Source organism: Vidua macroura, chromosome 10 (genome assembly GCF_024509145.1).
Source record: "Vidua macroura isolate BioBank_ID:100142 chromosome 10, ASM2450914v1, whole genome shotgun sequence".
NCBI lineage: Eukaryota > Metazoa > Chordata > Aves > Passeriformes > Viduidae > Vidua > Vidua macroura.
The window spans coordinates 19598220-19623898 of NC_071580.1; the positions used below are offsets into that span (position 1 = coordinate 19598220).

The 25679-nt window shown below is 50.0% G+C and overlaps 2 protein-coding genes across 9 annotated transcripts in view; one reads left to right on the forward strand and one right to left on the reverse strand.

Annotated features, from left to right (window-relative positions):
- Positions 1-13772, forward strand: part of NGEF (neuronal guanine nucleotide exchange factor) — a 37491-nt gene extending 23719 nt beyond the window's left edge. For all 5 annotated transcript variants that reach the window (XM_053986653.1, XM_053986654.1, XM_053986657.1 and 2 more), the window contains 8 exons: positions 1607-1736; positions 2476-2550; positions 4483-4572; positions 6081-6244; positions 7271-7426; positions 9879-9958; positions 10417-10521; positions 11146-13772. In XM_053986653.1, the coding sequence (XP_053842628.1) occupies positions 1607-1736; positions 2476-2550; positions 4483-4572; positions 6081-6244; positions 7271-7426; positions 9879-9958; positions 10417-10521; positions 11146-11318 (973 nt within the window). In that variant the 3' untranslated portion in view covers positions 11319-13772. The remainder of the gene's footprint in view (positions 1-1606; positions 1737-2475; positions 2551-4482; positions 4573-6080; positions 6245-7270; positions 7427-9878; positions 9959-10416; positions 10522-11145) is intronic.
- Positions 13773-14204: 432 nt separating this feature from the next.
- SNORC (secondary ossification center associated regulator of chondrocyte maturation) lies at positions 14205-25264 on the reverse strand. Of its 4 annotated transcripts, none has more exons than XM_053986911.1 (4): positions 25183-25264; positions 23084-23197; positions 15029-15217; positions 14205-14341 (listed from the first exon to the last, which is right to left on the reverse strand). In XM_053986911.1, exons 2-4 carry the CDS (start codon positions 23175-23177, stop codon positions 14232-14234), a joined length of 393 nt encoding a protein of 130 aa, XP_053842886.1. In that variant the 5' UTR covers positions 23178-23197; positions 25183-25264; the 3' UTR covers positions 14205-14231. The 4 variants fall into 4 exon arrangements, with proteins under 4 accessions (XP_053842886.1, XP_053842884.1, XP_053842885.1 ...); XM_053986909.1 differs by having other exon boundaries at positions 23752-25264; XM_053986910.1 differs by having other exon boundaries at positions 23084-25029; positions 25183-25193.
- Between the last annotated feature and the right edge of the window lie 415 nt (positions 25265-25679).

The window sequence follows — 25679 nt, forward strand, 5'->3', positions numbered from 1 at the left end:
ACTGCTTTTCCCAGCCTTCTCAGCAAGGCATCTCGAATTCATAACTATTCTTTTTCAGAACAACAGGATTTTCTTAAAAGGAGAAAAAAATGTTTAAAAAGCTATTTTCTTCACATTCTACTGTTATACACACAGATCTAGGTCCGAGGAGATAATCCAGCATATTTTTGTAGTATTTTTCAAGTGTAGCAAGTCTTTTGGTCCAGTAGGAATTCGCTGATACAAGCTCAAAACAACGAGTGCCCTACAAGCTTGTCTTTGAGAGGAGGAGAATCAATTTTTCTCTAGTTACAGTGTCCTGGATTCTTTCAGGACAGCCCATTGCACATGCTGCAGTGTATTTTTTCCTATAGCATCAGCTGGTTCAGGCAAGTGTAACAATGTTTAGTCCTTTCATTTCTCTGCTCTCTAACTTTTGAGGAAAAAAAATTTAAGGGGCTTTTACTGAGCTTGGCCTGCTGTTCTCTCAAAAAAGAGGGTACCACAGGGTTTTCTTCAGTCAGAGGTGCGCAATACAGCTGCAGAAAGAATTTGCCTACAGCCATTATCTAAACACTTAGAAGCAAAGAAAAAAAAATAGGCTGGGTTACTTGAGCTTGTAAGGGACATGTTGGAGATGAGGTGTTCCTAAATGTGAATACAGAGGGCAGCATTTTTGTCTGCAGGAATACATAAAGCAAGTTGAAAATAACTGACTCCCTTCCCCAGGCTCCCAGCTAGCACAGGAATTTTGCAACACTTGGCTGAACTAAAAGCCTGAGGTGTGTCACAGTTTCCCCCATTTGACTGTTCCTCAGACACAGGCAGTTCCATTCTGCTGTGAGTCACACTGTCACAGAGGTACCTGCTGCAGCAAGGAGGAATGCTGCCAATGGCTTCTTTCAAATGTTGTAAGAAACACATAGTACAGACAGGTTTTGCACAGTTAGCAACCTCTTTGCATTCATGCTGTTTTCACAACTAGCCAGGACTCCAGCAGCACAAGCATTGCTCAGGTTTGCTCAGTCCGTGGCTGCCAGGAAGCTTTGTCTGCCTGTGGCTCTGCTCTGCACAGCTGTGTCTGTAGCCCAGCCGTGCCCTCATCTCCTGCAAACATCATCAGGGAAGGCCCAGGCATGGCCCCTGCCCTTCTCAGCTCAGATAATGATTTCCATCCTCTAGCTAAGCAGCAAGGAATATTCAAGCTTGTGATACTTTGTGGCTTGTCTTGTTCTTATGACTGTGAATTTCACCTTATCACAAAGTTCCAACTGTGTAAAAATATATAATTATGCCTCTGACTCATTTACTTGGACACACACCCCATTCACATACACCTACACACGCAGTGTATGCTGCTGAGTTAGATATGAACACATGTGAGTACTGCTGTGGCTTGTACATTAGAAGTCTATTTTTTCCCTCCCCCAACACTATAAATAGTTTTAGATTTAAACTAAAATACACCCAGAGGCATTCAGTCCCCTCCTTCCCACTTCTCTCCTATTGGGAGAGATCAGGCAGATGCTGTCCCTGGGACCAAGCTGCTTTTGGGTCACCAGCCATATACCAGAGTCCCAGGCAGGGTAGCACTCAAAGTTCTCAGCTTCTCTCTCTCTCCTCTCAGCCAGGACAAACCAGCCTTTCGGGAAGTGATCTCACAGCTGGAGCTGGATCCAAAGTGCAAAGGCCTGTCTTTTTCTTCCTTCCTGATTCTGCCATTTCAAAGGATCACTCGACTCAAGCTGCTGGTGCAGGTAGAGTTTTACTCTTCTCTCTCTCACAAAGGACTTCTGGATTACTCGTGGAATTTTCCTTTCCAGCAGCTGTGAATGGGGCTTAGATACAGCCACAGTCGACCCTAGAACTAGATGAAGCCTTTCCACAGAGTCAGACATTCACCACAGCTATGGAAAAAGGATTTCAGTCACTCAGAGTCCATCCCCAAATTAGTATTGAATTTGCCATATAGCTTTTACTGAGTGAAAGAGTTGAGGAGGAGCTTTGTTGAGCTGCCAGAGGAGGTAGCAACAGTCCATTAATCCAGCTGCCTGACAGTTAGGATAGTGACACACACATGCAGAGCAGCTGGATGGCATGGGGATGCTACACCATGATGGCTTGGACCAGTCAGCCAGTGCTTTGCCACCTTATCTAAACACTGCTGGAGAACATGCTTCTAGGGATGAGGAAACAGCTCAGTCCCAAATGGTCTTATCCCCCTGGGATTACCTATAACACTATCTGTTAGTGCCAGGTCTAGTTATTTATTAAATTTTTTTCATAAAATAAGAATCTACCTGTTATATTTCTCTTAGATATAAGGTCAGATGGGAAGAAGTTTTAATGAGAAAGAGGAACTAAGAGGTGAAAGTCACTGTACTGTGTCACCTTTACTGTAATTAGGCTGATGGCCAGAAGTAGTTTGTAGGCTAGCAAAGACCTTTCTATTTTCACATTGGGATCAGCATTAACCAAGCCTTTCCTCCCCTGCAGAATATTTTGAAGAAAGTAGAAGAGAAATCTGACAGGGAATCCACTGCCCTGGATGCACATAAAGAACTGGAAACAGTAAGTTTGAATAAGTAAATGGAAGCCCATCAATGTTAAACCACCATGCTCATTTCACACACACACATCCCCCTGAAAAAATCACCTGCAGACTACATTCTGTCCAAGAGTGGTTTCTTTGAATTCTGTTGCTGTGTTTCAAGAGGTCTTTTTTTTCTAAAGTCTGAAAGATGGACTAGTCTACTTGCATTTAGATGTCAGTGACAGTGGATCCTTTGCTAACAATAGGTGTTTGTTTCTGCCATAGGAAAGGGCAGAGAATGTTTTCTCCAAGAACACAAAATGGTTTTTGCAGACACCTGAAGGTGATGGATCTGACTGAGAGGTGTGATTAGGTGCAGAGTATAACTGTGTCAGGTTCCTCCAACACAGCACACTTTTTCCTCCGACCTAGAATAACAGCTTCCTAATGAAGTACACAAGCCAGCTTTTAGCCCTCTTCCCTGAAGCTGGTAGGTAGGTGTGGTGTTCAGTTATGCTAGTTACTGATGTGTACAAAACCCCAGGAAGGCAGTGGGATGTTTCCCATCTGGGCTGTTCCTGATATGGCTTGACAGGATAATGAATGCCATATCTGAATGGTCTAGACATAGCTGTCAGCTGCATGGGCTGGGATAATGTTTCAACGCTTCTCCATCAGAAGCTTGGAACATCTCCTAACTCTAGCAGTTCAACACAAGTATTTGAAGTTGAAAACTGTGCTAGATCATCAGCCTAAGGATGGGCCTGCAGTCTCTGACTGAAACAGTAGAACAGAACAGGCTCTTGGATTTGCCCTGAACCAGTCTAGGAAGTGTCTGCGTGGAGATCACTAGGGATAAAGACAAGGACTTTATCAATGAAGGATGTTCTACATTGAGTTAGTATTTCCAGAATCCTTCTTGACACATCTGGTAGCCAATTATTTTTCCATTGGTCAGTAGCCTGAAGAAAGCTGTTCCTGTAGCATGCAGATGACTATAGCCGCTGATGGAGAAATGCTGGGTTTGTATTCAGTTATCAGTGACTCACGTGATCAGTTTACTAATTCTTTTGCACAGTTAAACACTTACCTGTAAGTGTTGAAGCTGAGATACCTAATATCCAGCTAGGTACAGGCATCACAACAGAGACCATTTGATGCTTATTTTTTCTGTAAGTTTATTTTCTCTCTTTCTATTTGAGAGGCAAGACATGATCACAGTTTCAGTTACTGATATTCTGTTTGATTTTGAGTAGCAGAAACAGAGCACAAAGTGGAGCTTGTTCTCCAATGTAATTTTTCTACCTAGCCAGTTCTCAAGAGAGTTGCTCCTTATGAAACAGGCAGTGGCATCTAGGTTAAGGTCCCTGTAACAGCATAGTGCTTGCACGTTGGTTGTGGTTTTTCAGTTAAAAGTTTGTACTCAGAATACAGCTGTGCTCTGTATGATGAACGTCTCTTTCCCTAGGACATTTCATAGCCCTGGCATCTAGTGCTGCTTGGCAGAACTACAGCATCTGCATTTTTGAAAAAAAAGATATTTGGCTTCGTTCTCACCTTGAAGATGATACTGCAAATGTACCTCATTTCAAGTGTTGGGAACAGGGAAAATGAGATATATGATGTGTCAGGTTCTGGAAAACAAGCTGTTCATTTTGCTGTGCAACCAGAAGCATTGTTTTATACTGTCTGGTTCAGTAACTGAATGTAGCCACCTAATATGTCCTCTGACAGTCAGCTTCCACCTGTAACACCTTCTGGGTGTTTGGGAGCTTTTTGGTTGTTCAGGTTTTGGGGTTTTTTTTCCCCTTCTCTTCTTCATGCACCCACAGTGCTGATAAAAGAACTTGGCTTTGTCAATTCCTGTTACGGCAGGGCACTGTTACCTGATTGTGGTCAGGCCTTTTCATGCTGTCCATCATCACTTACCTGCTTAAGGCCAGCAGAACCTTTGTGCTCTCTTTTCCCAGGTGGTGAAAGCGTGTAATGAAGGTGTCCGGAAGATGAGCCGAACAGAGCAGATGATCAGCATCCAGAAGAAACTAGAATTCAAGATAAAGGTATAAGCACAGGCTGGATAGTTTTGGTTCACTGTCTGCACTTTGCAGACAGCCTCCAAAGGGCCCCCTCCAAAGGGGCTGCTGCAGGCACAGCACCTCTGTGTGTGCTCAGTGCACACCTGCTGCAGAGGCTGGGTCAGGACCAAGGCCAGTGTGGTGTGCATGTACACAGGTGGGACACATTGGCATCACTTCTCCTGTGCACTGTGTTCCTGTTCCAGCACTCAGGCCTGGCTCTTCCCTCTTACCTCTCTTCAAAACACTGGTCAGTTTTCAGCTGCTATTTTACATACAAAATATATTAAAGGTAGATGAAAGCTACAAAGCAAAACACTTTAAAACTGAAAAATACCAAAGACTGTCCCACCATTTTAATTCTTTCCTGTTCTTACGCATTGTGTACAGTCTCTAAATACCTGCTGCTGATCTTTTTCAGCTCCACTGAGGGAATTACTACATCAATATTTAGGGGTGTCTCATCAGATCTCAGTTGATATATACCATGAAATTCCAGTGCTGAGTATGAAGTTGTCAGTTCTTTAATGCTACAGAGTTGCTTCTCAGGTCTCTCTGCTTCACAAAACTGTAGGGATCATACTTAGCTTCCAAGCAATCTTTTTATGGATGTGAACAACCAAAAAAAAATTTTTATTTTTATTTTTATAGAGCACTTTACCAGTGTGTCAGGGCTAGACCACAGGACAGCAGTAGATTAGGGAAGCAACGCAGTTGCTTCCACCTCTTGTAAAGCTGAGGCCGTAATGACAAGCAGCAGCTGGTCCATCTCTGGAGCAGATCTGCCTTGGGAACTGGCATGGGTAGGGCTCTTCTGGGGAGAAGAGTTGAAAAGAAAGATTGTGTCACCATGCATGTGTTGAGGACTGGGAGTGAAGGTAGAAAGAGTGACAGTTATACAGGTATTTTTCAATATTTCGGTCATATGGAAGTGTAGTATTCATCTAGTACAAGATGTGCTTTGTTCTGGGCTTCTTGATTTTAGCACAATATGTGTTGAAACTCCAGCAGAAATGCTGTGGTGGGTGCGTGGACAGTATCTCCTCCTGACTGGGACAGACCCAACCAGAGGAAACCTGTTTAATCTTGGATTTTTTGTAGCCAAAGGCCAAATCCGTGGTTTTAAAAGTCAGTCTTACTGTTTAGGAAAGTTCAGCCCAGGTGACAGGATCTCTCAGAGAGAGATCAGGGCATGGGCTGTTGTTTCATTCCACCACTTGGCACTCTAGCATTGCCATCCTTAAATATCTGTCCATCCTTGGGCTACTGCTGTACCCCTGTCAAACTTCTGTCACGTTGTGCTGGGCTGTGTGGATGGTAGAGCACAATGTCCTCTCCCTGCAGCTCTGCTCCAGCCTCTGCAGTGCAAGTTGTGGTGACAGGAGCTCACCACCCTTCCCTTTGCATCTCTTGGCACTTTCAGCATCATAACCACTTGAATCCATAGGGTTTTGCTGCTCTCCTAAACTTTGCCGTCTTTTCCTCCCTTCTAGTCTGTACCCATCATCTCTCACTCCCGCTGGCTGCTGAAGCAGGGGGAGCTGCAGCAAATGAATGGTCCAAAGACGTCACGAACACTTCGCACCAAGAAACTCTTCAGAGAAATCTATCTGTTCCTTTTCAATGATCTGCTGGTGATTTGCCGGCAAATTCCGGGGTGAGTGCAAAATTCAGGTAGTACACAGGATACTTCATTAGTTCTATTGCCCCAGGTTTATTCAACTTGTGATGCTGTGACCCCATCCTGTCCCTCAGGCACAGGCACATCCCTTGGCCTAACATATACACCTCCTTCCAGTAGTCACCTTACCTTTGAGCACAGCTGACTCTTTATGGGTGGCACAGCTCTCTCCAGCTGAAAATTCATGGCCAACAGGAGTTAAACAGATCCCAGGGCAGATCTGCCAGCAGAGTGACTATGCATCCAGCAGTTTCTGCAGGGTGGCAGTGAGTTACATTGACTGGTGAGCTGACCCTGGAAACCTGTCTTCCTGTCAGGAAGTGATTTTTGACTCATCACTTCCTGAAGAACAGCTCAGATTTAGTCATTTAAAACTCTAAGAAAGCTGACTGGAAAGTTAGAGTAGCAGAGAGGGGTATAAATTTCAGCCCGAGGCCAGCAGTTATATATGACATGGTGTAACCTGCCTGAGGAGGAGGAGAATGTTGTCATGCTGAGGACTGTGTCTTGTGCAAGCAGACACAGCAGCAGAGAACAGCATGCTCTTTGTGGCATGAATTAGACCCACTGGTAGGGAGTATCTTGCCCATCCACTGTTCCTAATGAACGTGTCGCCACAGTGTCTGTACGCTGGGAAATGTTTTGCTTCTGTGGCAACTTGTATCCAGAAAACACAGAGGCACTTCATAAATAGGAATTAATTAAGCCTCACAATCCCCTTTGAGGGGGCGCCATCTGTGTTTAGGACGCAAGGAGCTCAGACAGAGCAAGCAACTTGATCCAGGCCATGAGGGATGCCCAGGGCAGAGTATGGAGAGGGTTCCTTGCTTTGCAGTGGGTTTTCATAGCCACACGCACATCCCGTCCCACAGCAGGACATCTTTTTTCCTCCTTCCATGCAGCAGCTCCTGGTCTGTGTGCTCAGTACAGTTCTGGGTGGCTGAAGTCAAAGTCTCCTGCCATAACCACAGCTTTTCCTAATCTCTCTCTAACCTCTCCCAGGGACAAATACCAAGTGTTTGACTCTGCTCCCCGAGGGCTTCTTCGGGTAGAGGAGTTAGAAGATCAGGGGCAGAGTTTGGCCAATGTCTTCATCTTGAGGCTGCTAGAGAATGCAGATGACCGGGAGGCCAGCTACATGCTGAAGGCATCGTCCCAGTGAGTACCAGTCACCCCGCTATCACTCAGCAGTGCTCTCTCCCTGTATCCTGCCTTCATGGAGACCAGCTGTCCAGGCTTTCCATGGATGGGCTATGAGGGATCCCACTGCTGCAGCTGAGCTGGCCCTACCAACCTCTCTGCCCAGCATAATTCCCCTGAGGCTACTGAAAGCCCCATGGCTACTGGTCACCTAGGCAGATTTCTCTCCTCTGCGGTGTGTTTGAGGCCTCTGGGGTGGCAGTCCCTTTCTGGGACAGAGAGGTCAGAAATCAACCCAGGCACCAGGCCCCAGCTGATTTACAGACTGCAGCATATTCAGAAAGTAAAACCAAGCAGGATATACACTCACACACTCCAGTGGCTCCACTGACTCACAAGAATCGTGGCCATGCCTGACCAGCCCTGTGGAGCAAAGTGTCTCCTGCTTGTGGGTGAAGGTTGGGAGAAAAGGCTACTTCCTCCGTGTCTCCACAGCCAGTGCCAATCTTGTGCAGCCCTTCTGCAGCTCAGGGCCTCCTTGTCTCCCTGGATACAGATTTTCTGGCTCACTGATTTTTTACTTCAGGCTCCAACAAGCTCAGGCTGGGCAAATGATTCAGCTGACCCGATTGTTTTGGAGCACAGGGCATGGCTTTCTCACTGACCCGAGCATTACCAGGCCTACATTTTCTAGCCACCAGCTAAACAGCTCCTAGAGACTATGCACATCCCCAGGTTGATGTTGTCTGCTGTCAGCAGGCTGGTGTTCATCATCCATATTCCTAAATGAACTCCAGCCCCGGGGTTGCACCCTGAGCCGCTCCTCCCCCCCCACCACCACAGGATCAGCGTCAGGACAATGAGCCCCCAGTACAGTGAGCAGCTGCACCTTCTCCCCAGACATATGGCTGCAGTTCTGTTGCACTGAAAATAGAGATGTCAGTCACACTATGCAGGGCAAGCGCACGTGTGACGTCTGTGAGGCTTGGCTGTGCAACAAACGGTAAACCAGGCCAGGATTTGCTCAGCTCAGGGGAGGCAGTCGCAGGTCCGTGCTCTGCATCCTGTCCCATCTTCTAGGTGGCCACAGCAGGTATGTGATCTAGAACATGGGTTGCCAACAGGTCTTGAGCACTGAAATGTGACATATCAGCTGCTGAAGGCTGCTGTTTCAGAGATGCAAGAATGATGGAGGTAGTACTGGACACAGACTAAAAACAGTTAGAAGAGATAAGTGGGAGCCAAACAGAGACTTCTTCTACAGCTCTTGCATCAGGCAACAATGCTGCTCAGTGACAGCTTGCAGCTCATGCCCTGGGTGGGCTCTGCCAGGAGCTGACACTTTAATTGGACACAAGTGGTTGCACCAATACAACTGTAGTGTGGGTGGGCTCCTTGCAGACTGCAAGGAGCTGGGCACTGTGGGCGGATCCATGGAGCCCCGTAAGGATCTGTGTGCAGGGCCAGCATGCAGAGAGGGCCACAAGCATGGCAAGACTCTGGGTTTGACCTCTATATGTTATAGCTCCTCGGTGTTCAAGGCTCTCATCCCACACATCTTCATGTGATGTGACCTGCAAGTATTTCCACTGGTCCTTGGCATTGTTCTTCATACCTGAAGTATAAAGTATTCCCAACCCTACAGATCAACCTGCCAGCAGTTGTCCTTTACATACCCCTTTTAGGCCCCTCTCCTCCCTGAAGACACTCCCATGGCTTTTCATGTGTGTCAAGCTCAGGCTTTAAAACCACCTGAGAAGGTAGAAAACTGGCTCTCTGGCAGATGGAAGCACAGCTGGTCCTCCAGGCAGGAGCTGGAGCCTGTGAAGGTGAACTGCCCCATTTCCTCATGGGGCTGGGGGAAGGCCTGAGGGGAGCCAAGCCTGGGACTTCTCCAGCATTTGTGAGATCTTCACCCTCCCAACTGCAGGTCCAGGTTTTGCAGCGTTCTGTTCACATGGGTCTTGTTGCCAAGCAAGTGCTACCCTTGGTGTGCTGCAGTGCTCTTCTGCAAGGGAATTAATCAGCTCTGCCCTTTAAATGTTCCTACACAGCAGTTGTGGGAATAAATCGTTCCTGTAACTGCTTGCCTCCCAGAAAAACTGCTCCTGTTGACCAGCCCAGCCAGGAGCTGCCTTTGCTTGCTATTTCTCAGAGAATGCCAGGCCCCCCACCTTGCTGCTGGCTCTTGACAACAATGCTAACAGAGGGACCCTCCCCAGAAAGGGACCGTGCTGCCTGTGGGGGACAGCCAGGGCTGTGCAGCAGGGCCCAGAGCACTGTGTCACATGTGACATCCCAACCGGGGTGTGAAACAGTGGGGCTCAGCATCACGACTGCACCCAGGACCCTGGAGGGGCAGGCAGAAAAAGGCTGGGTGGAGGAACATGAAGTCCAGAACTGGCTGGGCAGAAGAACTAGAGATGTAGTTGTTGCATGTTCACAGCTTTGGTTTGTCTCCCCTGTCCAGGAGTGAAATGAAGCGCTGGATGATTTCACTAGCCCCAAACCGGAGAACCAAATTTGTTTCATTTACATCCAGACTTGTTGGTAAGAGACACAGCATGGGAGCTGGGAGCTCTTCACCCCTACCCCGGGGCACCTTATTCTGCCTGATCTCAGTGCAGCCACATATCTGGGACCTATGCTGAACCCTCCCCTGGGCTCCCCTCCTTTTCCACCATCAATACCTGCTTGTCTCTGGGCCTGGCCCTGACCTCAACCCCTCCAACCTGGGCTGGGCTGCACCAGCACTCTCCCTCCCATCCAGGCTGCTCATGGCTGGCTGCTCATGGCTAGCACTGTGGTGGTGACATGAACCCGGCTCCCTTCCCAAGAGTTGCTTCCCCAGTACCTGTGGCTGGGGCACTCCCTGGTTTCCCCAGAGGCCCTTACCAGATCAGAGGGACCATGTGCAGAGCTCATGGGGCTACAGCCACCCAAGCCGTGCTGTTCTTCAAGGGGCTCCATCCCAGTCCATCCCTCACTTTTGCCCTGTTCCTTGGCAGACTGCCCACAGATCCAGTGTGTCCACCCGTACGTGGCCCAGCAACCTGATGAGCTCTCCTTAGAACTGGCTGATGTCCTCAACATCCTGGACAAGACAGATGATGGTATGGGGATGGTATAGGGATGGGTTGGGAGTCCCTGTGGAAGGATGGGTTTGCTACAGGCAAGCAGCTGTAAGTCTCTCCCTCCAGCCAGGGAGAGGCTCTGGCATCAGCATCACAGCCAGAGAAGAAAGTTACTTTCTCCTAATAGCCAATCCAGGTTGCCTAAGTTGTGGCAACACTGGCACAGTCTCCCAGCACCAGCTGTGAGCCATGGTAGAGCTAGCACAGCCACTCCAGATATAATCCAGTGCTATTCTGGCCTTCATGATGCTTCACAGCCACGTGGTCCTACTCTCTGGGGTACTCTTGTAGCTGGTGGTCTCAGTCACATTGGATGTCTGCTGAGGACCACTCCTGTGGCTCCAGGGACAGCAGAGGGCACTTGGTGGCAGCAATGCCTGCTGGCATCCCTTGAGCCAGTTGTCCTCACACAATGCTGCTCAGGTGAGAAGGCCTTGCTGGATGGACAGCCTGGGTCTGCTCCAGTACAGGTGTCTGAGTAGCTTCCAGAAAGCTCTGCCAGCTTCAATGGTTCTTTCCAGCACAACTGTCCCACAACTGCACAACTGTGCAGGAGCAAGGGCCAGTCCTTCCCCACTTATGCCTATCTCTGTCTATACTCAGGCTGGATATTTGGGGAACGTCTTCATGACCAGGAGAGGGGCTGGTTCCCCAGTTCTATGGGGGAGGAGATCCTGAACCCCAAAATCCGAGCCCAGAACCTGAAGGAGTGTTTCCGGGTGCACAAGTCAGATGACAGTCAGAGAAGAAAACTGGGCAGCAGAAACCGCCAATGACAACCAGCATCCCCAAGCATCTGGAGTGCCTCAGGGAGGCAGAAGACAGAGGCTGCCAGCTGGGAGGAGTTGGCAGCTGTGGGACACTGTGGGGGACCTGGTGCACCGGACAAGGCATGCAGACCCATGAACAAACAGACTGTCATTCCTAGGCCCCCCAGAAGCACTGGTCCTTTCCTGGAGATCAGCGCTTTAAACTGTAAATAACCCTTTTCCAAGTGTTCTGTAAAGCCCCAAAGAGCATGAGCTCAACGGACACTGCCCAAAGGCCACCAGGTGCTGGCCAGATGAGCCACAAGTGCTGGCTTGGGCTGGCTCAGGCTGCTTGAGAAAGGCAGTGGCCACAAACAAGCAATTGATATCACCCGGTTTAAGCATGAACAGCTCATTGCTACCTTCCAAGTCTGGAGTGCTCTGAACCCAGTATCTCACAGGGGCAGAACTGAGGTCAAGCAGCAGTCTCAACTCTCTCAGAGCTCATTGACAACAGGCTGGGATGAGGTCCAGGAGCTCCACCACCCTAGTCCTGCTGTGAAGCTGCTGGGCTCATTCCCACAGGCAGATCCTCGATCTGCTTCCATTCAAATGCTCTGCAGTGCTCCACACCCAGCTCTTCTCCAGCAGCAGCCCAGCCTTGCCAGCTCTGGCCCACATCTCTGCCTGCCAACCTTGAAGCACATCTGGACACTGTCCCATGGCTCAGCCCCCTCTACCACAGCCTTCCTCCTTCTGCAGGGCCATTGCAGAACCTTTCCTGGTTGATCGTGCACTTGTGGTCTTTGCTACGCCCTGCTGCTAAGGCCAGAGCAGGGGTGGCTGTGCCAGCGCCATCTCGCACACCACACAAACCATTGGAGCACCAGCAGCCCCAGCTGCCACACAGCAGGTGAGTGACCTTAGCTGGGAGCTGCTGTCCTATGTGCTCTGGGAGGCCCAGCAACCGCTGCCTGCATGCTCATAACCCACCCCCACCAGCCTCCCTGTACAGGCTCACCTCCATGTAAATATGCGAGTCTTGTGGCCAGCAGAGCCAGCTCATCACTCCTTCCTGCTGTGGCACTGAGCAACTCATGAAGCCCCAGGCACAGCACTGAGAGCAGCGTGGGGGACAGACCCACAGCAGCCACCCCTTGTTCAACTGTCCCACACGTGGCTGAGGGCCTCTCAGCCACAAGCTGGGCCTAAGCCAGCATCCATTAGGAAAATCAATTATTTGGCACCTTTCTGTAACATGGCAAAGGATTGTCTTCCAGGCATTGTAGCCTGTACTGATTTATGCTCTGGCTGTGCTATGGTTGTGCTCAGAGGGGGGACAGAGAGCAGCTGCCAACAGAGCCACACAGAGGCCACGGGCATGGACAGGAGGAGCACAGCGATGCCAGCAGGAATGTGGGGAGAAAGCAGGAGCTTGGAAGCTATGAAGGGAGGCTACAGAACTGCTCTTTGGACTACATGGGGTGTGCAGTTTGAGGCTGAACACAGCTGAGGTGGGTTCCAAGGCTGTCCCTACTGACACCACACAGCCTTGGGCCAGCCAGCCCAGAGCCAGCACCCAGGACCAAAGTGGTGGGAGCCACAGCAGTGAAGGGGGAAGAAGGCATTCTTCATTCAGTGCCACTCCATTAGCATGTGAGAACAGCCAGCAGGGCTGTGCTGCCTTGGCCAGCTGTGGGAAGTTCATACTAGCCAGTAGTTCCCGGTCACTGCCCAGCCCCAGAGCTGGGCCAGGAAGGACTTGCAGCCTTCCTGGTACAGTAAGCAGATTTAATGGGGACACTCCAAGCCAGGTTCCTCCAGCAGCACCCCACAGTCACCTTTCTGAGATAACCAAACCTCCAGCTCAGGATCCAAACCTTGCAACAGCCACAAATTCACTAGTGCAAACCCCAGAAGAGCTCCAGCTCTAGGAATTTCTTAAAATTGCCTGAGAAATCACCTCATCTCACAGCATCCAGCTTTGCAGCCCAGCAGCCAGCCCAGTCCAGCACAGGCCTGCAGCCCCACGTGCCTGCCTGGCATGTTTCTCACAGCACAGAAATGCTCCCTTGCCCATCAGATGCTTCACCAGTTTGCCATAGCCAGGATGCCAGCTCCTCACAGCACTTCTCCAGGGAGAGGGGCTCAGTGCTGCTGTGCCCTGTTCCACCACTCACCACCAAGCCCTGGGATTGCTCCAGCCCCTCCTGCTCCGTTGTGATTCCATAGGACTCCAGACCCCACGCACAGGCTGTGCCGTTTTCACTGAATGGGATCCAGTGTTACTTCCTCAGACCCAGCCCTGCACGCCTCCATCTCCGTGATCTCCAGTGTTGTACAGGGCCAGGCCTGGGGCCCACAAGCACGGGCTGGAGCTCCCCAGCCCTTGCCAGGCTGCCTCAGTGAACTGAGGGGAACTTCTTGTTGTCTATTTCTTCCGTGTGATAAAATGTAGCTGAGCAAGCCAGCACCAAAACACTTGTGTGTCTCCTTCCTCCCCCAAACTGATCACTTGCCTCCTCTCCAGTCTCCTCTGGTGCAACTGGCCCAAATGCAGTGAGTCAAAATGGGGTTGCACATGAACTTGGGGTGGCTTACACCCATGAACAACCCTTCCCTAGGAAAGCTGTGCAGAGTGATGCCCAACATTGTTACCATCACCCAGAAGGGCTCTTTTGAGCTCCCTTCTCAAAGTGACACACTGCCACAGGTTCCTCCTGAGTGGGGTTGACAGGCCCTGCTAGGTCTGTGCCACCCAGGAGATACACACACACCAAGGGCAATGAGCAGTTGATGCAGCCTGGCTGTCCAGCACAGGGCCTGCAGTGCTTTTCCTGTATCTGTGGCACCATTTCTCCCAGGGCCCCAGGCAGACAGTTCAGGAGCAGTTGAGGGCTGGAGACAGGCCAGTTGTGTAACAAAAATGTTTTATTGAGTTCAGGAGGCCGAGAACTTTCTCAGTGTGATGACAACCAAGGCCACAAGCACAGATGTACCCAGGAGGGAGGCGATGACAATGGCACCAATAGCTCCAGGCCCCAGTGAGCCTGCAGGCAGAGAGAAAAAGGCATGAGGTCAGCAGAGGCAGTGGGGCTCAGATGGGAGGGCTGCAAGGATCTCCCCACACCCAGTGCATCCCCAGCATCAGGCCACACTCCATCCTGGGGCTCCCTGCACTGGCCACATCCCAGGTATCATCCTGTGCACCTTTGAGCAGGGGGCTGTAGCCAGCCACCACCACCTCAGCCAGCTCCCAGTGACAAGCACAGTTGCACAAAGTGGATCAGTGGTGCCCTGCTTTCCTGCTAACACACTGGAAGAATTGCTTTGCTTGCAGCAGGACCACATCTCAGCTTGTGCTTGCTGTCAGTCAGGAGCTGTGAGCCAGGAAAGGCACTCATGCTCCCTGTTCAGGGAGCTCCTGGCACATTCTGTCCTGGAGAGCCCTACCTACACTCAGGGCAGTTTTCTTTTCAGGGCAGGTGCCTGCCATGACAGGTCATGGGGCAGGAAGAAGCGTCTTGGAGCCATCTTGGGGCTGGCAAGAGCTCTGCAGCAGAGGTTTTTCAGCAGGGAAGTTTCCATGAGCAGGCAATAAAGGCAACCTTCCCCCTCCCCAGCAGTGTGGCTTTAAACCCTCCCGGGAGGTGACAGGCCCGCAGGGAGCAAATCTGTGAGGACGTCCCAGGCTGCTGCGGGAGTGAGCCCGGGCAGTCCCTCTCGCAGTCACTCACCGTCCCCTGTGTCCAGCCGGTGCAGGTGGGTGGTGTCCTCGGGCTCCAGCTCGGAGGTGTACGGGGGGAAGGCAGTGGCATCTGACAGCCGGGCGGTGGTGGTGGCAGCAGCGTCGAAGGGACCGGCTCCAGAGGGCAGCTCGGGCGGCTCGTTCCAGAAGGTGGGGACCGGGTCCTGTGGGTACTCTGCTGGAAGAAAAGCACCCACGGGCACGGGGGCCCAGTCAGGCTACTAGTGACAACCACAGCTCAGCAGGTCCCTGGGCCTCAGCTGCCTGCCAGGTGTCCCCGGGCTGGATGAACGGTGGGTGACCTGAGGGCTGAGAACTCCGGTGTGGCAGAGCTCTCCTCCGAGGAGACACCACCTCTGCTGAACCCACACCCAGAGCAGCCAAAGGCAATGTGCTTCTGTGGCAACCTACATGGGACAACACAGAGTGCCCTGACACCCTGCAACCTCTGCTCATGCACAAACAGGCCCCACATGAACATCTTCAGCTGGCTTGCTCATGGATGCCCTTGAGACTGGGCTGGGAAGGGCTGTCACACTGCTAACAGGCAGAGGCCACTGGACCACCTGCGCTGGCCATATTCATATCATCTCAGGGCCCTTTTGTCCTGCACCACCAGCCCGTGCAGTGCAGGATGCTGGAGGTGCTGGCACAGCACAGGACATGGCTCCCCCAGACAGGACCCCAGAGCCTCAACTTCCCCCTGCTGCACCCCCGCCATACCGGGGAGATGAAAGCCAGGCTGGGCTCTGTTTAATGTTACCACTCGTCTCCTGTTATTCCTTCCTGCCGTGGGTCAGAGACCAAGCCAGAGAGCCCTCCCTGTGTGTGGCTCAGCGAGTGCTCCCTGTCAATGCCCAGCCTTGTTAAGGTGGGCTCTGGCAGGAGCAGGAGACATTCCACAGCTCCCTGCCGAAACCGCTGGGAATGTTGCACTGGGATGGGGAAAAAACAGGGGTGAGAAAAAACGAACAACATTCACTGCCAGGGCCCTCCTGAACTGACACAATGGTTATCAGGACTGGGGAACATGGCGTCAAGAGCTGCAGTAAGCAGCCCGGGCTCCCTGGGGCAAAGCACAGAGGTATCCCTAAGCACCCCAGCTCTGGCATGTGAACCTTGGTGTACCAGGGGCACTTGAAGACTTGTCCCAGGCTCTCTGTGGCCCAGGAAGAGAGATGGCAGCAGCACATCTTGGCAGTACCAGCCCCATCTTTAAATGCCTGGAGCCCTCCTTGCCTCCTGTGGACAGAAGGTGCTGTGGGGGGAGAGCAAAGAATCCTCATTAATGGGCTGCACCACACTTTGTTCTCCCTTAAGATCCCTCCCTGGAACAGGAGGGCCAAAACACTCACATTTCCCTGCCGGTACAAACCCACTGAGAACTTACTGCAGGGTTTGCATCAAAGAGGAGCTCCCACCATGGCCAGAGCTATTCCACAATCTTCGGAACACAGCAAAGTTCTAGACTCATTTTGAAAGCTCTTTCAACAGGCAGAAAAGCTACAGAGTGTCCAGCGAGACAACTGCCAGGTTTAACCCTGGCCCAATGAGCATCGACAGAGACAAGTTCCCAGTGTGCAGCCTGTGCCAGTTAGACCCAGGCAGGAACCCACCAAAGCTGGCTATAGCAGAGAATGCAGTGTCCTCACACACTTGGTACATCCGTGGTCTCTGCATCAGAGGTGGCATCTCAGCTCCCCTGTACAAGCACACAGAGGTTTGTGTTCCACAAGAGCTCCCCACAAACACCTGAGCCTTTGCAGGGCCCTTCCCAACCTGTGCTGCAAAACCAACCAGCAGAGCTAAAGAATCATATCCCATCCCACGGCTCCTCCACAAAGTGCCATTTCCAGGGGACCTCTCTACTTTAAATCCTGTGGTTTCACAGCCAGAGAATGGAACAAGAGGAAATACAGAATTCAGTGAGCAAAAGTAGCTAAGCAGGAGAGAACCAAGCAGAGCTGGGCTATTTAGCTGGCAACAGTGGCGTGGGGAAGCTGTTGGTTCAGCAACAGACCAAACATATGGAATGCTTTGGAAGCCCTGGTTCCAGGCTGCTTTTGTAAGGGAGGAACTCCACACAGCCACACTCCAGCCGTGACCTTCGTGATTCTGTCAACACCCCCCTGGACCAGAACCAACACTGCCACTGTCCCCACCTGGCAGAGGAACGCAGTGCTGGGAGGACAGTGTTGCTTCCTTTCCCACGAATGTTTTTTTTCTCCAGAGCTGCATGTATGCCTTGCGTGTGACCAGGGACTGGTGTTAGCTCAGATGATCTGTAACAGATGCAGGCACCATCCAGGGAGACTGTATGACCTGGGCTGGGTCTTCCCAATCCCTGCTCTCAAAGGGATGAGGAGGGAGCACTATCTCTTCTAGCCATAGTGCAAAGGTCCCACAGGTGCCACGAGACCCAGAGGTGCCAGAAAGTCTCTCCTGTTCTCAAGTACATCTAACTCCTGAAATTTCTGGCAGCTCTCTTTAAACAGGGCACAGAGCTCATTTTTGATAGCCAAATACAGAGGAAACAGTCTAATTCATTTATGATCTCTGCTATTTTTAAAAACTTAGATGGCTGCTGGATATGTATTTTGTTAATTCCCCTCATCCAACTGACACACACTTTCAGTTTGCCCGCACAGAAAAGACAGAATATGCTTAGCATGCATTTGCTGTCCCAAGTTCTTGTGGTTTTATCCTACCAGCACTTCAGCCCAGGGAAACACAACCCCTTTCAGTCAGGTCTGGTGCCTCAGGAACAGTTGTGAGCTCAGAGGCAGCAGCAGATTCCTGCACACACATTGAAATACCTGCAGCTGAGCCTCCCCAGGAGCCAGGGCTCAGTGCTGGTCCCCTTTGCAGCTCCTGCCCCTCAATGCTGCTGGAACAGGTGCCAAGGGCCCTGCTGTGAGCACACAAGGTGGGGGAGCGTAAAACAAGAGGCAGGTTCCTCCAGAGCCCATTGCTGCAGCCTGGGAAATGTCTGCTCATAACAGCACTGTTCTCTCCAGGTCTCTCCTTTGATTTTCCCTCCTAACCTAAAAGCTCATGTCTTCACATGCCTCCACTCCTCCAGCTGAGAAGCCCAAGCACCCATCCACCCATCCTCATGCATCCAAGCAGGTTTCTTTAACAAGCAGAGGTTTCACACCTGCTTCCCTGACAGTCCCAAGGAGCGTCAGCCACACAGCTGGTGGCTGGGAGTGGAAGATCTCTAATGGACCCACATCAAATGCCACAATCCCATTTCAGTCCCCTGGTAAAAGCAAGAAAAGTGATGGGAAGGACAGAGTTTGTGTCAGGTACCAAACCCCAACGCATGCACACTATTAGTAAGATCTTATGTCTCCAAGTGAGACACAAGGGCCTTTTCCAGTCATCTCTTGGATAGAATCTGGAGAGAGTCTATCTACAGGCAGGGGACCCAGTCCAGGAAGTTCAGTTCTCTGCTCTGCTGCTGATGTTTTGGGTGACCACCCCAAGTCCTGTTCTTCCCAGGCTCAGTTTCTCTGTGCATGAGCAGGAGACGAGGATCTAAACATGATCCACAGAGAAAGCAGCACCAGAGTGGCCAGGCCTTCCTGCCCACACTGTCGCTGGCATTCTGACTGTGATGAGGGGGACGTGGCCTGTGAACCTCAACAACTGCCTCAGTGACATTTCTGGAGCCAGCAGCAGCCCTTCCCAAGGACAGGACAAAGTTGAAGGGAAGCTCCATGGCCATGGGGCAAGAAAACAGCAATCTTAACTTTGCGTGTAAAAACACCCAAACACGGCTACCATCTCCAGGGAGGGAGTGCAACCAAGAGCTGGAAACTAAATATCGAAGGTAAGGTAGTGCATGGCTTTCCTGTTCATCCAAGAATTTTGCAGAAATAAAGAACTAGCAAGAAACACACTCAAAATACATCATCCATCACAGAGCAGATGCTTAATACATGGGAGAAAGCCACGCATTAGCTGTGCTGCCATCAGTCTCAGGATCAGTCCCACCTCTAGAAAACTCCCGTGGCACACTCACGTGGTTTGCTTGCCCTGGAGGGACTCTGCAGGGGCAGCCGGGGGCACTTGGAGGGGCTGCCAGGCTGCTGAGGCACACGAGTGACCCACCACTGCCGAGGCTCTGTGCCTCAGTGCCGGCTGCTCCGCAGGGAGGGAAGCCTCCAGACCCTGGCACAAATGAGCTCTTCCCCAGCGTTAGCTCTGGCTGAGCACTGAAACAGAAGCTGAGGGCAACTGTTGCTTTCAGACTAACAGTAAAAGCCTTTTCATGAGAAATACAGCTGGAGAACACTTAGGAGAACAACATGCAATAATCTTATTGGCACTTTACTGGAGATGGAACTGGACAAAATGGACTAAAACTATTAGTGTTTTGCAGAAGGCCAGGTGGATGATGGTAGTTCTTCCTTCCCACATATTAATGCTACAGATTGTCTTTAGGGAAATCTCTTTGCTGCACTGTCTTCTTCCTCTCTCCAGCACAGGTTAGTTATAACTGAGATGAGGAAATGGGAACCAAATATCAGTTACCATAAAAAATACATGATGAGTTTTCCAAGTCATGCAGGGGCCAGTGGAACTCCAGACACATGGGCCATAGAGAGATCTAGAGGGGATAATGGCAAAGGCAACTTGACAGCACTGCTATTTCCATGCTCAGAAAGAAGAAGGTGGGGTGAGCTGCCAGTACAGTGATGTGGTAGCCAGTACCCCAGGTACTCAGTGACTGAAAGGTTAGACCGAACAGTCTCTACAAGTGACAGCCCCGGGGGATGCCAACCAAATCTGAAGGAACCAGACCCTCCCCACAGGCCAACTGTAAGACCTTTAAGCAGGCAGATGTGGCCACACCACATCACTGTCTCTGAAGGTTACTTGCCAGTGGCCAATAGTCACCTTCACACAAACTGACTTCAGCACCTTATCCTCATTCTCCACCTCCAACCTAGCTCCTTATTCAGGAGACAATACCAGTGTCAGAAATTTGTAAGGAGTGTTGGAAAAAAGCAAGGTTGAGTAAGGGCTTACAAAGTCCTGGTTCAAGTGTGGACAGATCTGCTGGAACAACTACATCTTTTCCTGAAATTTGCCAAACAAAACCTATTTACTGCTAAGTACTAGAATATTTAAGCTTTTAAAAATTTCCTAATAATCTTTTATTCTCCCATAGTTGAAAACAAAGACACACAAGAAAGACGTCCTTGGTCAGGGTGTTTTCCTGTGTCTTTAGTGTGTGTGCTCTGTTGCTTTTTCACCCCCAGACTCATTCTGACATGCTACTGCAGTAAAACATATTTCCACATTAGCTCAAAACAGGCTCATGAGCCCTCATGCGAGTTTAAATACCAAACATACACATGATTCAGAAGCCAATGCCTTGCAAAGCCTTTATACTAACTCGCACCTCACTTGGGGCTCTGAATACATTACAGGAATTGAAACTGGGTTTGCTGATAGGAAAAAAAAAAATCAGCTCTTCATAATCCTCCTGTGCTCTAGGCCTACGTGCCACATGGGTTTTGAGAAAGAGGAAGCGGAGAAAGCTTAGGTTTGTCACAGATCCTTGAGCTGGTTGTTTCCTGTTGCACCCAGATGATGTGGATAAAGGGGATAAAAGATGTGCTTGGTTGCCTCCCCACCTTTGACAAATGTGATGTTGGAAAGAGCTCCGTAACTTGGAGAAGTTCACACTTTCACCAGTCACAGAGCCCTGACCATGCTGTTCAGGAAATCAGACCAGCTGAGCAAGCAGCCAGGAGGGTGAGGAGACTCATCCTGGACATGGGGTCTGCACGACCCCATGGTCAGCGCTCTCAGAGGCAGAGCCGCTCCCGCTCACTCTGGAGGGCTCTGCTGGGGAGAGTCAGAGGTGCTGACACGAAAGGGCAGGGGCTGGTGAACTCCGAGGCCAGCAAGGGGTGTCCGGCCCCAGGTGGCCATGGCAGGCACAGGGCCAGGGCTGGGCTGAAAGGAGGCCTTCAGCAGCAACACAAAGGGCAGCCTGTGGAGGGCAAGGCCAGGAGCTCCTGTGTGCAGCAACACAGAGCTGCGGTTCTGATGGATACTAAGTAAACTTGTTTACAGAAAGGCAGGGCTGTGTGCGTATGTGCTGAGACCAGAGAGCTGTCTGTGTGCCCTTTCCCTCTTTGTCTGAGCCAGGCCGGAAATTTCCTTTTCTAATGGAGTAAAAGGCAGAAAAAGTTCCACTGTTCCTCAAAGCACCTGTACTGGGGGCAGGAACTCTCCACGTCTAATGCAGCGGAGAATCATTCTGCTCCTGGGATGGCTTACTGTCCAGGCTCTGTCTCTGTCCTCCTCTGTCCTCTCTGAGGGAGCAGGGAACAACCTGTTAGAGGCCTTACGTCTCTGAAGCACTGCAGAGAAAGCAGAGAAAGCACAAAATCTCTCCTACACCCCAAGATCTGAATATTGCACTCCCGAGTCCAAAGCCCTTCAAGCCTCACTGCACAAGCACAACTCACCCAGTAACAGGATCAAGTAAACTTGGGAGGGCATCACAGGAGCAAAGTGACACAGGGAGGCAGCGCCAGGCACAAACCACAGCTGCAATACCATAGCAAGCACATGGAAAAGCTGGCAAGGAGAGGGGCCAGAGCAAATGCACCAAATACTGGAAATTTAAAACGGCATAGAAGAGATCCCAGCTTGGAGAGGAAGCAGATTGAATTCTCCCTGGAAATCAACCACTTCCCGTAGAGTGAAATACTGCTAATGATTAAGACCTTACCTGGTTTGGGGGAAGAGCATGGCCAGTGCTTCTGAGAGTAAGACCAAGGCACAAACTGAAACTGTGTTAAAATTATTAATGTTCCACTGCACAAAAAAAGTTCATGGTTTGAGAAGGGAAGTATCCACTTTTTAGTGCTCATTTCTTAGTTACTTTGAAGGTTTCCCTTCAAAGGTGTCCTAGAAGGAGACTATATCAGCTGCACTAATTCTGCTCCTCCACCCACAGATGTTCCAGCCAAGCACAGCGGTGAATTTCCCTACCCATATGAAAGCTCCTTTAAAAAGAACTCCATAATTTGATCTGCTAGACAGCTGGCCAGATCTCCCTGCGAGGCAAGATGCTTAGAAGAAAGTGGGAGAGAACTGCAAAACAACATTGCTCCAGGTCTTGGAAGGCAGGACAGAAATTCAAGAAAACAGATGCTGTGCCTGTTATCTTGGCCCCAGCCATCTCTTCAGCCTCGCCTCCACTGCAAGAAAGGCTTTGGGGGAAGCAATTCCCCATTAGAGCTTCCACCTGTATGCTCAGAGCCCATCAGTGCAGTGGGTTTGGAAGTCAGTTTTTTCCCAGTTGTAAAACCCACCTCAGACCTGCAGCCTTTGAAGCTGCCTGTGCCCCCAGCTCCCTGCAGCCAGCACAGCTCTGCTGAAGGCAGGAGCAGATAAAGCTGAAATTAGTAACAATCCCCAGAAAAAAAGTGCCTTACACAAGGCATCTCTCCCATTCTCCTTCCCATCACCTCACTGAAAGCAAGTCAGAGCCAGGCACCTTTCCAGCACTGCCCTGGTGCCCCAGCTCCAGAGCAACCCCGTAAGGATGCACACTTGGCTCTGGACTGAGGTTTTCATGGACACTTCCCTACTTCTGCCTAAAGCAGCTGCTGTGCTCTGCTGCAGTACAGAGCACAGAAGGAACCAGGAATTGGCACACGTGCTTTAGCCAAAGAAAAATGTTTCTTTCCATAACTGTAACTTCTTCCTGCTATTGAAAGCTGAGGGGCAGCCTGTCCCATCAGCCGCTGAGAGGTTTTCAATCTCCTGCTGACTGATGTGCCCACTGACCCCCCCCACCCCCCAATGCTCACAAGAGGTGCTACTGCCATTCTGCTTAGGAAAAGTTAAAGGATTTTCTCCACTGAAAAGATATTCTTGCTCACCAGCAGCCCCCAAAGCTACTTTCCCTTACATATTTAGGGATGTTTTCAGGGAAGGGAGAAGAGAGAGGGGTAATGTAGTAAAGGATCTCCCATGCTTTTGGGCTTTAAATGCAAACAAAGCTCCTTACCTGCCAGCACAGCAGGGACCAGGATGCTGCACAGCGTTAGCACGACCAGGCGAAGGACTCTGTGGTAGGGCATGGCTTCCCTCAGGAAAAGCATCAGCAGGAATCCTTAGGACTCTTCAAAGCACAAAACAACTCAGAAATGTCACTGGTATAATAAAATTTTTTTTCAGTCAGGTAAGAAAAAAAAAGAAGAAAAAAAAAAAAGTCCCTCACAAGAGCAGCTGTGCAGAGAGTGCAAAGCCCAGCAGAGCCTCCCTCTCTCTGGCTCCAGGAGCACACCTCCTCCCAAAGGCAGCTCCACCCTCCCAAACTTGTGCCTAAAACCCCATAGGCAGCTAAGCAGAGCCATGAGGACCCTGCCAGGTCACCACACACACAAGCAGTTATTGGTGAGCCCTTCCCAGAGGCCACGAGGATGCTCCTGGAATGCCTTCCCTCGGGCTGGCCATCCCGAGGCACAGGAAATAACACAGGAGCCATTGGGGCAGCTCAGCCCAAGACCAAGCAGCCCATTTGAGGGCTCTGCTCTCCCCTCACTGTGCAGGGTGGCAGGGCATTGCAGGGTGGGGAGAGCAAAGAACAAGGGCCTCAATCTTCTGAGGCTAAAATGCTCTGACACAGAGCCAGAGCAGCTCCATGGCATCCTTGTTGCTGGGTGGAATACTTACAGAGCTGGCCTGGGAGCCATGGGTGGTCTCAGAACTGCTGTCAAAGTCTCCAAGTGTTCCAGGAAAGTCACCTTTGGCAGGCAATGCCAGCATCCTCCTCGGATCCCAACTGCTCAGGCACCACCTCCTCCCACCAGCCTCGGCCACTCTGCCCCTGCCTGCCTCTGGGGCTCATGACAGTTCATAGCACAGGAAACTCAGGTTTGCTTCAAATCACATTTGCAGCAACAAAGAATGGCAAAAGGATGAGGTGTATAAAAAGGGGAACACTCCAGCTGATTGTCACAGAAATTTCATTAGTATTTTGGTGCTGATATGATGATGAATACGTCATGGTTTCCCATCATGTAATGAATACATAAACACCTCCAATATCAGTTCTTTATGCTCTGAAAATAACACAAGTAGTTAAGTCTTAAATTTCAGATTTTTCTGCAGGAATTGCTTTGCATTTTGGAGCCCCTATTTTGCCCACCCCTACAGATCCAAATGACTCGTGCTATAGAAAAGGGACCTGTTTGTCACAGAAGGTGACAAGGCAGTCATCTGAGCACACAATCTGCACATGCCACCACCTTACCTTCATAGAAACACAGAGACCAGAGTATTTCAGTATTACCAACAGTGTTATCTTCCCCACTGATCCATTATCTACAGCTTCTCAGGAGCCAAGTGAGGTCCTCAAGGTTTGACAAATTATTGCACATTTTCCCTGCTTGCATTTCTGCATTTTCATTTAGCAATCAAGAAGCTGTTCCTTTCCTGCTTCCCAGCCAAGCTCAAAACTAATAACGCTTTTGTGTACTTGTAACACAGTGTAGAGCAGTACAAAATTAGCTTGCAGAAAATAGATCATACCACTAAAAAATCAGAAAGCACTTATGAACCATACACCTTATATGCTAAAACGAGAAGATATTAAAACAAAGGTTATCAGCCTAAACATAAACTGTTCTCTCAGACACCAGCTAAACATCATGCACAGCTACCGTGTAAGTTAGGCCTTAGCAGACTTATTTTCCATGGTCATGTGAATGGCAAGACATTTACCATTACCTTTACTGGGATTTTCCACACAAAAACAAGTAGAAAAAAAGGAAAGTAAGTCTAAAAAGAGAAACTTACAAGGTTTCCATGTGGACTTTAGGTTGAGGGGAGAAATAAAACACCTTATTTAGGGCAGTGCATTGGAGTGCACGGGGTGGGCACCAACTGGCAAAGGAGGCTCCGTGGCCAAGTGTTTGTGTTAAGAGCAAACCAGCCATGGCTTGATCTCCCCTGCATAAACAACACCAGCATGAATGCACACGTTTCTCTACAGACAGCAGAGGAAAATTAAAGCTTTCTTGTTAGAAATTTCCAATATCAACTTACTGGTGTTTATTTGAACTCTAAAATTATCAAGTAGAAAAACCAACCAGTATTCCTCACCAGGGAAGAAATAAAGCAGCAGCTGTTGTTCCACATCCTGTGTATCTATTGTTGTTTCTTGATGAAAACTGATGCAAGTTGAGTTTGGGTGGTTTTAGCACCAGGAATTATCTCAATACTCAGCTTTGACAAAAGCAAGCAGAAAGTTTTCTCTCAGATATAATACAACCAGGTTTTATTTAAGTTCTCTCTTTTTTCCCCCCCACACTGGCAAAAGTTCAGAGGGAGTTTAAAGTTTTGTAAACATTTTAACTACCCCTCTTCCCCCTTTTATGAATTTACAAAGCAAAGGAGACAGGGAGACCAGATTTGCAACAGTTCCAAGTCTCTCCATGCTATCGGATCCAAAAACTATATACAAGTCTGCAGCAGTCTCTGTATAGTTACTGTACATGTTTGGGGACGGGGGAAGAGAGAGGAGGAGGAGGGGAAGGTGACCCCAAAAAATGAATAAACCAAACAAAATAAACTCCAAAGCCAAACTGCTCTTGAGCAAC

Bases quoted from the DNA above. Each gene is read 5' to 3' on its own strand.
- SNORC (XM_053986911.1), bottom strand. From the start codon at position 23,177: ATGCTTTTCCTGAGGGAAGCCATGCCCTACCACAGAGTCCTTCGCCTG. The intron at 15,218-23,083 runs GTAAGGAGCTTT...CTTTTCTTCCAG, and splicing joins GGTCCCTGCTGTGCTGGCAG to CAGAGTACCCACAGGACCCG. The intron at 14,342-15,028 runs GTGAGTGACTGC...CTCTGCCTGCAG, and splicing joins CCGGCTGGACACAGGGGACG to GCTCACTGGGGCCTGGAGCT.